The following is a 13,139-nucleotide window of genomic DNA, read 5'->3' as shown; positions in this document are numbered from 1 at the left end:
GTTAAGTCTAATATCTAACAGCAATAGAGCCAATGGTAGAGTTGCTTGTTGGGTTAGTGACAAGTGAATCCTTACTGTTGAATGTTTTTACCATTCGCGGTAACTGTTGCTTCCCTTGTATATCTTTAGGTTTTGAAACTACAAGACAAAACTGGGTTTATCTTTCGGAAAGGTTAGAAGTAATATTGTCTTCCTTTAATTAATTCATTGTTCTTTATGTTTATGCTCACATCCCCTCAGTTGATGTTTCCCAAGTCGAAAGTGATAAGATAAGATACGGTTGACAGGATAAGATAAGATAGGATTTAACACGGGGGTGGCAAACCCTACGTCGCCTCTCAATTATTGTGGCGTTACTCAGCTGTTCACCAACCCCTCGAGAGCATCGCATCAGTCGAGTTTTACTCACGATTCAACAATCATCAAAAACGACAATGGATACTCCATCGTCAATAAGCCTCAGACCAATCCTCCCTCGTCCAACAACAATACCAGACGCGACTCCATTACCAAGATCAACCAGCGACTTGGCAATACCCCGCAAAACCAAGGTCATCTCTGCTTGCCAAGCCTGCAAGCTGAAAAAGATAAAATGCGATGGTGATCGACCTGAATGTGGGCCTTGTATATCAAAAGGTCGAGATTGCGAGTATCCTGTTCAAGCGAACCGTTCAGAAATTCTCATACGGCAACAGCAAGCTTTACAAGAGAATGTTGAGTCATTCGCGGCCCTGTATCGGTATTTGCAAGAACGGCCTGCCAACGAAGCCAATAGTCTTTTTGAACGAATTCGCGATGGTTTCGGTATTGAAGCCGCCCTTGAGTTTGTGAAAAGTGAGGGCAGTAGTTCTGCTTTAGCTGGTGACGATCCGCCGAGTGCGAGAGTGAAATTGAGTCAGCAGATTCACGACTGCAATCTACTCTTTGAGAACGAGCTTTTATCAACCGAGACTTCTGAGGTTGCTGTTCAAGCTTTGCGCGATGGCGTGGATTGTTATTTCTTGTACCTGGGTACCATTTTTCCCATTTACACGCGAAGGGAAGCTGATTCCATCATTGACACTTTTCTTGCGAGTCAAGAAGCAAAAGCAGATCAGATCATCAGCAGGAAGATTGCATATGGAGAGCTACTAGCAATCTGTGCCCTGGGCTTCCAATATGATCGTCAGACTTTGCCAAATGGCAATGCATCTATTTGCACGCCATTTTATCAGAAAGCTCGGTTGTTTCTTGATTATGCCGTGGAGAAGGCTCCTCTGCGCGCAATGAAGATATGCTGCTGCTTGGGAATATACAATGTCATCGCCAAGTCATCATTGGCAATATCTTATACAGGTTGGTCTGCCATGTTCTTGTTGATATCTTACTACTAACCGAGTATCCTTGTAGATTGGGGTATTCTTCTAGGATCCTCAAGCGGACTAGGTGTTGGGAAGAGGCCCCCCGGTCTTTCAGAACAGGACTTTAACGGATATATCAAGACTTTTACTGCACTCACCACAGTACGAAGTTGGGTAACGGCTACGCTTGGGCATATCCCTAGCCCAGAGGTTTCCAGGTGTATTCATGTAAGTTGACTCCCGCGCGCATGAAGTGCTTCCTTGCTGATGGTCTGCCTGTCAGGAAACAAGGGAGCAGATAGACAATACCGGCGCTCTTGACTCCGCGGCAGAGGACCCTGTTATCGGCATACTTCAGCAGAAGATGGCTCAAATCACAGTCCTCAAAGCCAACATCCTCCGAACAGTAGCATGTTTCAGGGTTTTATCACCAGCTACACTGAGACAGATGCACCAAGATCTCGAGTTATGGCGATCCAGTCTGCCTGTCTACATGCGTCTCGAGGCTTTGGTCCATCCGCCAGAGATTTCTGCTGACCAGCGTCGGGTCACGTTCTACATGCACCTCTTTTACATGTCTGCTCTCATTCTCAAGACCAGGGCCCTGCTTGCTACTCGGAAGGATATAGCGGCATGTACCTGGGATCCGGAAGCCATCGCTGCTATCTTCGAGGGTATACAGGGAGCCCGCGGTTCAGCTCGGCTTTTGGCGCAGATTTACGAGGAGAAAGCCGTGGTGAAGAACTGCTGGTTAACTATGTAAGACGCCATCTCCTACATCTCATACTTTAGACCTTGAACCAAGCTAACGTAATATCAGATATCAATCCTACGTCACCTTCCTGATGCTGAACTTCACTGCGATCAAAAGCTTCCTTGTTGGTGGCACCGCGGCATTTAGGCAGCAAGACGTCATCCTTTCAAGCACGTGTATCGATATTCTTGCATTATGTGCCACTAAGGACAGGATAGCGTGCTCCTTTTACACTCGACTAACGAAATACCGGGATACAATAAAAGAGCAACTAGCAGAATACCCAGAAAACACACCAGAGGATTCTTTCTCGTACGAGGATGGGTCATTCGATGACGACTCATATCTATTTATCGAGTCAAGTGGCAATACCAAACTTCATCAGTTGATGTATGAACTACGGGAGTTGCTGTGCTATCCCTTGACACTTCTCAAGGGAAGTTCGGAGGCTAACATGCCGTACCCTACTATTGTTGAAGCATCTGTTAACGCCGACATCAACTTTGCCCATCACCTCGCCTCACCGTTCAATATGGCTGAAGATGAGGTCCCGATTGGCTTGTTCCCACCTGAGGATAGTCTCAAGGAGAGTCAAAACCGTAGAACCGAGACCGAGGGCTACGTAAGTGGCTCTGTGCCTTTTGGATGGGACGTTTCAGCCTGGAGAGGAGACCCAGGAGTTGGGGACTCGAATATTTCTTAAGCTATCAAACCATAATGCTTTCTTGCTCCACCTTTGTATTCACGTCATTGTTTCACAATGATGTTCTGCAAAGTATCTATCACAGTCTGAATCTCCTCACCTAATAATAGTTAGCAGTGCAAACGTCACATTTCCGCGGGACTTACGAGTATTATAGTGTGCCATGCTGACTCGAACAACGCCATCAGTAGTATCCAGATCGAGAACTTCCTTCACCAGGCGATGGGAGTAAAAGTGGCCATGCTTCAACCCGAGATTCGAGTTTGCTTCAATAGCTGCTATGACACTTCGAGAGTTCCAGCCGTCGATGGTGAAGCTAACAATAGGCAGCCGCTTGCTGGGGTCCGAACTCGGTTCTCCGTAAATCGTGGCGTCTTCTCGTTTGGTCAGATAATCGAGGAGCAAGGTCTGAATCTCCGTCTCTTGTTGAATACTCTTCTCCCAGCTTTCAGCAAGTAAGTGGTCGACCACAACAGATATACTCGCTATCAACTCGTAGCTCCCAGCGGAAAATCCAGCCTTGTCCGACAGACTGTCAGCCGGGTTGAAGTAGTGACCCAAAGGACGAAGCTGTTTCTGAGCCTCGCGACTGCCGTAGAGCATTGCAATGTGAGGGCCAAAGACTTTATACCACGAGAGGCAGTAGAAGTCAACTCCAAGATCCTTGACGTCAAGGGGTCGGTGAGGGGCATAAGCTACTCCATCGACACAAACAAAAACATTCGGGTACTCATGAGCAGCTGCAGAGATGGCCCTGATGTCGTGGATTGATCCAAGCAGGTTGGTACAGTGAGTCAAGGCAAGGAATCTCGTCCTGTCGGATAAGAGCGTTTTTAGACTCTCAGCTGTGAGCTTGGGGTTGTTGCCTTGACCTTCTGGGGTCCACCATTTGATGTTGAGTCCTTGTCGCTCAGCTAGGTCTAGCCATGGTGCGATGTTTGCTTCGTGGTCGAGAGTTGATACGATGATCTCGTCGCCTTGAGCAAAGGTGAGGGCCAGTGCGAGGTTGCGCAGCAGTTGGGTTGAAGAAGCACCGTAGACTAGTTTCTCCGTAAGTTGCATGTCCTGTAATCGCCGTGCAGGATGTTTAGAGTACCAATTTCATCAGGCAGTGCATTGATGTATCGTGCAGCTGCTTCGTAGCCTTTGTCCACTTTTGTCGCCGAGAGTTTGCCTACGCCATACGAGGCGCCCAACTGCACATTTGAGGTAATGAGGTAGTCTCGTATCCTGTAACAGGAGTCAGGACAGATTTAGCTTCGCTACTATCGCAGCACAACCCACGAGTCAGCTGCGGCCCCCAGAATTTGACTTCCACCCGCGTTGTCGAGAAAGACTTGGTCTTGCTGAAGAGCTGGGAACTTTGCCCGAAGCGCCTTGATGTCAAGCTGTGATTGAGACATCTTCAGATTGATGCGACGGTACTCTCCTTCAGAGCACAATTGTAATTGAGGCCAGGTTGAAGCTTTGGGAAGATAAGATGGAGCGGGGTAGACTATCTCGGCCCCGGTAATTATGATGCAATTATTCGGAGGAAATAATGCAAGCAAAAGAGGAAGGTAAGACAAAAGAAGCAGCTAGTATCAATAAAGAATATTAAAAATGCAAAATGCAGCTGTTCGGTAGAGAGACAGCCAACGGGAAGCCATAAGAATGCAACACCTTCAGCTGCAAAAAAGCCCAGAGATCAACCACATTATGAAAGGTTTCAGAGTATGGTACCATGATACTCCTTGTAATTTCACAAATAGAAATAAGCTGAAGTCAAACACATCATGCACAAAGCGAAAGCAAAAGGAATTAGGCATTGAGCTGTATCCTCGCTGAGCTACCCATCGTCTCACCGGTGAAGTCGGCTTCAAACAAATGACAGTGAGACATTGATCGCACAGTCAATCAGTGGAAGCTTTTCGAGCCTCGTATCACAGCATGTTGCTGCGTCTCATCATTCTCGGTAAGTAGCTACCACGTTCACTGTGAACAAAGCATCACTATCCCAGAGGTAGATTCACGGGCCACTTGGTGTCTTGATTCAGCTCCCTTGGCCCTGTGAATGCGAATCTCTTGACTGCAATGTAGATATAAGCTCGAGTTTTGAACGGGGGAATGGGAACCTCAGATCAACCATCTTCACACAACCCGAACAAAACCAACGAGAACATCACGACTACCTTTTACCAGCTTTTCACCACGCTAGAACCAGCAGATTAAACAGCTCCTCTGCAAATCAATCTCAATCACTTCCATTGTGCCATTGGCCAGTAAACATTCACAAAGCAACTAAGGTATAAATTAAAGCGATTACAAAGTAAGTCCCAACACCTACATACTCCAAGTCAACCAAACCCAGCCCATATAACACCTTTAAACACTAGCTAACCTACAGAGTCTCCGTTCAAGATGTGTCAATGGACAAAACGAATCGTCAAGTGCAAAAAGTGCGGGTATGAACTTGACGCAGAAAACTCTCATGCAAAATGTGAGAGCATGGTGAAAAAGGGGAAGTGCAGCGGAGAGAAGCCAGAAATAAAATATGAATCGGAGAGGGATACGGATGCCTGCCCCGAATGCACAAAGCCTAAACCTTATGCTGCAACTGCAGCTTGAACCAGGATGGCAAGGACCAGTAGGGGGAAGCTTTTGCGTCGTATGGTAGCTTAGCCCAGGCAGCAAAGAGTCCAAGCACTACAGCTACATCATCACATGAGAAAGATAGCTGTACCAAATATAACGTGATGCATCACTAAACTGAGATAAGCGCCTAGACAAGCTTCCAGCCACATGACTTAATCGTAGATATGCCCAAGTTGTCAAAAGGTATAATTGCCATGATTGGTCCGCTTAGCTACTAGTCAGCCAAGCTACCTTATTATATAAGGCGACTGGCACCTCCTCCTTTTACCATAGATATCAAGGTTCTTTAAACCCTCTATTATGTGCCCCTCTGCTGTGCGTGCCACACAAGTACAAGTCAGGGATGTTCAGCTCTCCAAGACAGGGATATGGAATTCCAGCATTTACAGACCTTAAATAGCTGCACAAAGGTCAGCGTGACGCAGTGTGACCTTTTTCTAAGTAACAACCCTGAATAGCATTTCAGATGCGTAGGTATATGTCACATAGCCTGAAAGGACTCACAGATCTCTGGGCTTGTGATTATCGCCTCGTTCCTTGCTGTGGATGGTAAGACATGATTTCCTCCATGGCATGCCTGCGTTATTCACCTCCTTGGCGTACGATGACTGATTCAGTACCTGATGATGCGGATTCTCTTTGCCAAGGCAATCGTTCACGACGACCACTGATGTGATAACATGTGTACTTAAGGTAGACTACAGATCCGACATTATGGCTACCACATTCTCCCCAAATCACCTTCCAAGCAACGTGATACTCGCACTACTCTACAACTCCACTGAGCAACCCTTCTGACAGCAAACATGTGCACATCTAACGTCAAAATCTCCAAGTGCAAAACATGTTACCGAGAAATTAAGAGGAAACCCGGCAGAACTAAACATTGCAAGGGCTGTAAGGACGGGACTGGTTGCACAGGGATGAATCGCCCAGAGACCTATCGGTGGCGCAACAAGAGACATTGCAGTCATTGCGCCGACTACCACGAGAGCTGTGACCCTGGAGGATATTTGCTCGTATGCTTGTTTGGCATTTGTGCTGGATGTTAAAGCTTCTATTTATCCTCAAGTTTACATGATCAACCGCATAACCTTATCACGGTGAATCATAAGATAAAGTTTCCCTTCTCACATGTCTTATTCAAGAGCCTCCTTGGCGCAAGATGACTGATTCAGTACATTGAAATGGTGATTCGCTATGTCTAAAGCAACATTCTCACACATTCACACGGCCATTGGCGGGGCGGTTTGAGTACTTAAGAGAACCATGGACCTAGCACTACGGTCTCTTCATTCTCCCAAGACATCAATTTCCAAGCAACCCAACACTCACACTACTACACACTCCACTAGACTATACTTCCAACAGCAAACATGTGCACAGTTGACGTCGAGGTCAAGAAGTGCGGGACTTGCTTCTATGTGATTAGGAAGACACACGCCGCGCCTAAGCCTTGCAAGAGCTACAAGGATGGGAAAGGATGTAGCGGGATGAGTTACCCAGAGACTTACAAGTGGCTGAAAAAGAGCCACTGCCCTGAATTCAAGAAGAAGGATAAGAAGTAAAAGGAAACAGGTTGGCGGATCGAACCAAGGGGTAGGATACTGCGCGTTGGCTCTCAGCCAGCAGAATAAATACCGTTATTGAACCACATCTGGATTATCTATGCGAAAGTCGCTGTGTCGTAATGTAACAGATCTCCAAGTAACACCACTGAAGACTACCATCCACAACCCCTCTTTCGGCATAACCCCTCTTTCGGCAAGCAAAATAAAAAAAGCTTCACCAAAACTCATCAACTTCACTTACACAAATATTGGCCAAAATAAATAGCTACTTGGAGGACAATGCCTTTGCTGATTATAGAAATGATTGGAGTTAACGATTGTAGCCCTCTAAGGCTGTGCGGGGTACGCGATGTATGCATACCGTGATATGGAAATAGTGTTAATTCGATCATCAAGTTCTTCACCGCTCTTTTCTGTGTTTTTTGGCCTTTATCTGCGACAACATATGAAAATGCCTAGGTCAAGACTTCGATGGAAATACACAGAGGAAGATATGGCAGAGGCCATATTGGATGTTACTGATAATGGTTTTTCACCTCCTCAAGCCGCTCAGAGACGGGGAGTGCCTCGGAGCACTCTAATCGACAGACTTAACGGCCGCGGGGCCGTGAAAGAGCAGGTCCACCCTTATCGACGCTTGTCCAAGAGCCAAGAGGATAGGCTCGCTTTCTGGATACTCCGTCAGGAGTCTTTGGGCTATGCTCCGTCCCACAGTCAGATCCGCGCTTGCGTCATGGGCCTGCTGAGACAGCAGGGCGAACATCCCGACTTAGGACGCAACTGGGTGAACAAGTTTATCAATCGCCGTGCAGACCTAAAGACCAAGATGGGCAGACGTCAAGAAGCCAAGAGGTTCGACTCTTTCACACCTAGAGCGGTTCATTGGTACTTTGATATCAGGGAGGGCCAATATGGTTGGATCAAGCCTGAAAACACCGTCAACGTTGATGAGGGGGGTATTATGACTGGTTTCGGCAAGCATTCACCTCTATTCCCTGTCAATGCTTGAGTTTTGGCCGACTAACCCTCTGGGTTCAGGTCTAGATAGCCTGGTCGTTGGAAGCGCGGACCCGAAGCGCAAGGCGTTTCTCAAGGGACCACAAACTCGGAATTGGACTTCATTCATCGAAGCTATCACCGCTGACGGCCGCGCTTTAGTTCCTGGCATAATATTCAAGGGGAAACAACTCCAGAAACAGTGGTTTCTTGATGAGTTCAAGCAGATAGCAGACTGGTATTATATAACATCGCCCAACGGGTGGACTGATGACCACATAGGCATTGAATGGCTTGAAAGAGTTTATCTGCCCCAGACTACGCCTGCCGACGACTCTGATGCGAGACTGATCATTTTAGATGGTCATGGAAGCCATGCAACAGTATGTTCACTATTTTCCCCACCTCAAGATCAGTGCTGAGTGATGGAAGGATGAATGGATGGCCACGTGCTTTTTGAACAACGTTTATTGCTGCTATCTACCAGCACACTGCTCTCATGGACTCCAGCCACTGGACAATGGAGTATTTAATGCGTCGAAGGCTGCATATCGACGAGAGTTGGAAAAGTTCGCTTCGTTGACTGATTCCGCTCCAATGGACAAGGTCAATTTCATCAGGGCCTACGCCAAGGCTCGCCGAGTTGGAATGACCAAGAAGAACATACTGTCTGGCTGGAGGGTCACTGGGAACTGGCCAATTTCACGTGCGAAAGCGTTACGGCACCCTGAAATCCAACAAGATGGGCCAAACGGCAACCCAAGAGTGACTCCTGAACCCAGGCCTTATCTTGGCTCGGACGATACGCCACAGACGAGCCGTCAAATTCGTGACCTTGGGTTGAACAAAACACCAAAGACGCGGAGACGGTATAACGTGATAGCCAAGGGCTTTGAAGCTCAACAGCAGACAGTAGCGGCGCATACGCAGAGGATTGCCAGCCTAGAGGAAGAATTGGCTCGGCTGAAAAGAGGGAAGAAGAGGAAGGCGGTGCCGAATCCTAACAAACGTTTTATGACTCTTGGAGAGACTCTAGCTAGTAAAGAGTGCATACCAGAAGGGGCGACTCGTTATATGCCTGTTGGGGTGGAATTTGTCTCTTCAAGCGAGCAAGAGTCAGAATCGGAGGCTGGTTCTGTCATCGAAGTCAGAGAGGAAAACATACCCCACCAACCACCCAGGCGGTCGCGGCGGGTGGCGAAAAAAACCAGAGTACAATAGATAAACCCTATTTATGATTTATGAAACGAAAAATTTCACGGATTTCTATCAATTCGGTCAAGTTCTGTGTAAGTGAAGTTGTTGATTTTTGGTGGTGGCTTTTTTATTTTGCTTGCCGAAAGAGGGGTTATGCCGAAAGAGGGGTTGTGGATGGTATTTCAGGTGTTGCAGACATGCACCACATAACCTGAGCCGACTCTCAAGTCTCTTCAGTTGTGAATAGCTCATGTGAGAAAGCTTAGACCGCTACTTGTGCTGAATAAACAATTCTTCAGCGCGAGACAGTTGGATCAATACCGAGAAGTGCATCTCACAAGTGTGCAGAAAGAAGCACCTCATACATTCACCACGACACTGCTGGCAGGGCAGTCAAGGTATTTAGAGGAAGAGCACCACTCCGAGCCACCACTTTCCCATGCCATCAGTTCCCCAATACCTGGTTATTTAGGCCATTATCGAGCTCAAGCTCAAAAGTCTCTTAACGTGTACCGTTCCGGGGACATTGCAAAACCTGCGGCAACGAAATCACGAGAACAATGCATGTTCAGTCATGCCAGAGATATCTAGAACGAGGGCCCGCTGCCTGCAACAAGGTAAAACATAAATTGACAGCTGGCAGATTTACCAGTGCAGCCATTGCAGGAAGGAGAAAGAGGAGGACAAATGTATTATTTGCAAGCCTCGAAGCTCAACCCCGTAGTTATCAGTCTCGTAAGGGGAAGATATATGGAAGTGAATAAGTGAGGAAGATGCTGGTTATTAGCTACACTGATGCAGTGACTCACTAATACAACCCGATTTCAAGTGTCACGTTGAGACGTTTGGCCATTTGCTTAGAACTGCGGTAAGACGAATATAATTAGTGACTGTATCCGATATCTCGACAGGAAGATTGAGGGAATGAATGAGAAGCATATTGAGATCGAATGGAAATATATCAGATGACGCTTATATCTCTGTTCTAAGATGTGTTCATCAACGATTCACTGACAGATGAGGGCTATAAATTATATCACCAGAACTTCAATTTCTCTGCCCTAAACTTCAAAAATTATACCCTTCCTAGCAACATTACAGTCTGAAACAAGCCCCATGCTGTAACCGGTCAAATTATACCTAGTGCAGCAATCTTCACCCGAGATGTGCACCACCAAACGAGACGTCATCAAGTGCCGCGTCTGCTTCTACGTTCTGACAACAACTCACCAGCCTACGATAATGTGCGAGGGCTATAAGAAGGATGGTCGCTGTACCGGGGTTCATTACCCGACTTCGGTGGAGTATACGAACAATGACCGATGTCCAACTTGTATGGCGAATAAGAAGAAGGAGAAGAAATAAGTTCATGTATATAGTAAAGCTTTATATCTCTTGGGGTAGATAAAAGCAAGCTATTGTTTTTCCTTTAGGAGTGGAGAAATACAATATGTTACACGGGTGACATACTCTTGTCTATATATTTAATGAATACATCTAACTAGTACAAAACATTTGCAGTGAGCCCAGAGACTTTCTCCTCAGTCTATATCCTTGATCCTATGTAACTGTCTTTTGAGTGACAGGCTAAACCTTTGCCATCAACTTCTTGCTGATTCTCAACCGTAAGATAACAGTCAGAACAGTAGCAATAGCTGACATCGAGCCAGCGTAGAACATGGCAGGTCTATATGCACCCAGTCCCTCATCTGCACCTCCATGTGCTTGAAGAAGGAATCCAGCAATGGGAGACCCCTGCAAGTGTTAGACCGGCTTTATCATCGATCAAGGGGAGTGATATGTGGACTTACGAAAAGATAACCAGCTACCCAGCCAACAATCACCATGCCCATAGCTGTTGATACTCTGGCAGATCCAAAGACGTTTCCAACAACAGTTGGCATCGAGGAGAAGAATCCGCCATTCATCAAACCATTGAGCACTGCGAAAACCGCCAAGGGCGCGAGTGTCGTCGATGCAGGCCAGAGGGCAAGCATAGTGAGTGAATTGCCGAGGAAGAAGGCTGCAAGTGTATTCAACGGCCCGAAAGTATCGCAGAGATATCCACTGATGATTCGACCAACGGCAGACGCAAAACTGAAGCCTGCAACAAGTCCAGCGCCAGTGCTTGTACTCAGACCCATCGATCGAGAGTACAGAGGAAGGAAATAAGGTGGAACGAGAAGAGGGAAGATACCAATGCCAGCAGCAAAGAAGAGAATAGCAAAGTTGAGTTGTCGGAAGAGTCTCCAGTCAACGATTCCGGTCTTTGCCAACGGCGTCCTCTCCTTGATCAGAAGGGCAGCTGGAAGTCCCGAAACAGCAATCAGGATACCAGTGATGCGAAAAGCCCACTCAACGCTGTGCTTCTCAATAAGCGAGTTGGTAGCGATGCTCATAATTGCACCGCCAAAGCCACCACCAGCATAGACGATACCGTTGGCCAATCCCCTCTTCTTCATAAAGTACTGCGCCGGAGCGAGGGAGAAAGACATGAAGCAACCAGCCATACCAAGGCCGAGAGGAATACCGGGGAGAAAGATCAATCCAACGAGGTGATCTGTGACGAAGCTCGCACCAATGAGAGAAAGAGCCATGAGAATGATTCCAACGGAGCTGAGTTTGCGTGTCCCGAATGTCCGTAGCATTCTTGACACGATTACTCCGACCGTAGCCATCAAAGCTGGTGATAACGAGCCACAGAAGGATAAAGCCAGAGGAGATCCGACGTTTCGTTCAACGAGGGCATTTTGATACACACCCCAGACGTAGCTGAGTCCGATAACCCACCATGCGACGACGGCGCAGGCACCGATTACAACCCAGCCGTGGCCACCGTCGGGGACAGTGCTATCAGCGATACGTGAGGCTTCAAGTGCTGGGTCATCAGACTCTGGATGGCTTGTTGAGGCATTTTCTGCGAGACCTGCTCTTGTCGGACGAAGAGTCGAGGTGGTGTTGGCTTCGTAGGTTGTGCCGTTGCCGTAGGCTTCAAGCTGAACGGATGTAGTCGTCGACATGATGTCGTCGCAGCCAAGGTATTTCAGTGTTTGGCGGAGCTATGATACCATGCGCCCTTTTCTCGATCTGATGATGTAGGAAGATATTTGGAAAGAAAGGAAGTCTGGTCGCCACGAAGATACTTATCCTTAATGTCAATTGAAGGGCGCGTGTTACATCATCAGTCGCGCCCAGAATTGCCAAGACCGCCAGAATACCTTAAATTGATCGCGTTTCCAGAAACGGGTCTGCAAAAATATTGTCTTTTTATTCTTGTCACTTGGTAATACAGAGTTACTCGTGAATGTAGCTACAGTGAGTGAGTGCGAGCACCAATTACTGCATCTTCAACTAGTCAATTGAAGCTGGTTTTGGTGCCTGGAATGAGGCGTCAAAACAAAGGCGTGGGGTCATTCATTAATTGGCTCATCTACGTATCTCACCCTTTCGCTAGTGATGCGAGATAGGCTCTTTAGCATCACCCTTTCGCTCTAAAATGCTATACTTATGCCTTGGAGCAAGCGGGGAATTTTGGCTATTGATGTGGCCATTACATATTTAATAAATTGGATCTTCCTAATTCCCTGCGCGTCCTGGCAGCATTCTAAAAAGAAATGTCAAAAAATGGCTGACATAAAGATCTCACTTATTATGGTGACGCTGGATACTCGCGTCAGACGTATCTTGTCCAGAGGGTACTGTACCCTTCACGAGTGGGTGGTAAGCGGCGCCTCTTCCCGTGCCGCAGAAGGGCGAGGAGAAAGCAGAAGGTGTTCGGGAATCCTCTTTCTCTGCCAGGCCAATCATCCGTATCAGGAGGACGTGAAAGGTGCTACGTATTTCATCGCGGTACGGCTAATGCATGCCACAGTGCCGGTGAATCTGATTGTCAGACGTGACGTTAGATTCAATTGCGTATTAGACGTTTAAACACTTAAATAATA

General features: G+C 47.1%; 3 protein-coding genes across 3 annotated transcripts; 1 reads left to right on the top strand and 2 right to left on the bottom strand.

The window, feature by feature from the left end:
* Window positions 1–434: 434 nt before the first annotated feature.
* On the top strand, window positions 435–2,797 carry BKA55DRAFT_599622 (uncharacterized protein; the record flags this gene model as incomplete). The annotated part of the gene is made up of 4 exons (XM_046196422.1): window positions 435–1,335; window positions 1,390–1,568; window positions 1,624–2,099; window positions 2,161–2,797. The coding sequence occupies 4 exons, from the start codon at window positions 435–437 to the stop codon at window positions 2,795–2,797; spliced, it is 2,193 nt and encodes a 730-aa protein (XP_046041897.1).
* A 44-nt stretch (window positions 2,798–2,841) lies between these two features.
* On the bottom strand, window positions 2,842–4,200 carry BKA55DRAFT_697620 (pyridoxal phosphate-dependent transferase; the record flags this gene model as incomplete). The annotated part of the gene is made up of 4 exons (XM_046200410.1): window positions 2,842–2,897; window positions 2,944–3,837; window positions 3,894–4,027; window positions 4,082–4,200. The coding sequence occupies 4 exons, from the start codon at window positions 4,198–4,200 to the stop codon at window positions 2,842–2,844; spliced, it is 1,203 nt and encodes a 400-aa protein (XP_046041896.1).
* A 6,450-nt stretch (window positions 4,201–10,650) lies between these two features.
* BKA55DRAFT_627480 (major facilitator superfamily domain-containing protein) lies at window positions 10,651–12,292 on the bottom strand. The gene is made up of 2 exons (XM_046196878.1): window positions 11,007–12,292; window positions 10,651–10,950 (listed from the first exon to the last, which is right to left on the bottom strand). The coding sequence occupies exons 1-2, from the start codon at window positions 12,213–12,215 to the stop codon at window positions 10,783–10,785; spliced, it is 1,377 nt and encodes a 458-aa protein (XP_046041895.1). The 5' UTR covers window positions 12,216–12,292; the 3' UTR covers window positions 10,651–10,782.
* Between the last annotated feature and the right edge of the window lie 847 nt (window positions 12,293–13,139).

The sequence above is a fragment of the Fusarium redolens genome, assembly GCF_020744475.1.
Source record: "Fusarium redolens strain MPI-CAGE-AT-0023 chromosome Unknown BKA55scaffold_29, whole genome shotgun sequence".
In the NCBI taxonomy this organism is placed as follows: domain Eukaryota; kingdom Fungi; phylum Ascomycota; class Sordariomycetes; order Hypocreales; family Nectriaceae; genus Fusarium; species Fusarium redolens.
Note: the sequence above shows the minus strand (reverse complement) of the source record. Positions and strands in the feature narration are given on the sequence as shown.

Coding starts and splice junctions, on each gene's coding strand:
- BKA55DRAFT_627480 (XM_046196878.1), bottom strand. CDS start 12,215: ATGTCGACGACTACATCCGTTCAGCTTGAAGCCTACGGCAACGGCACA. Junction 10,951..11,006: donor GGGTAGCTGGTTATCTTTTC/GTAAGTCCACAT, acceptor TAACACTTGCAG/GGGTCTCCCATTGCTGGATT.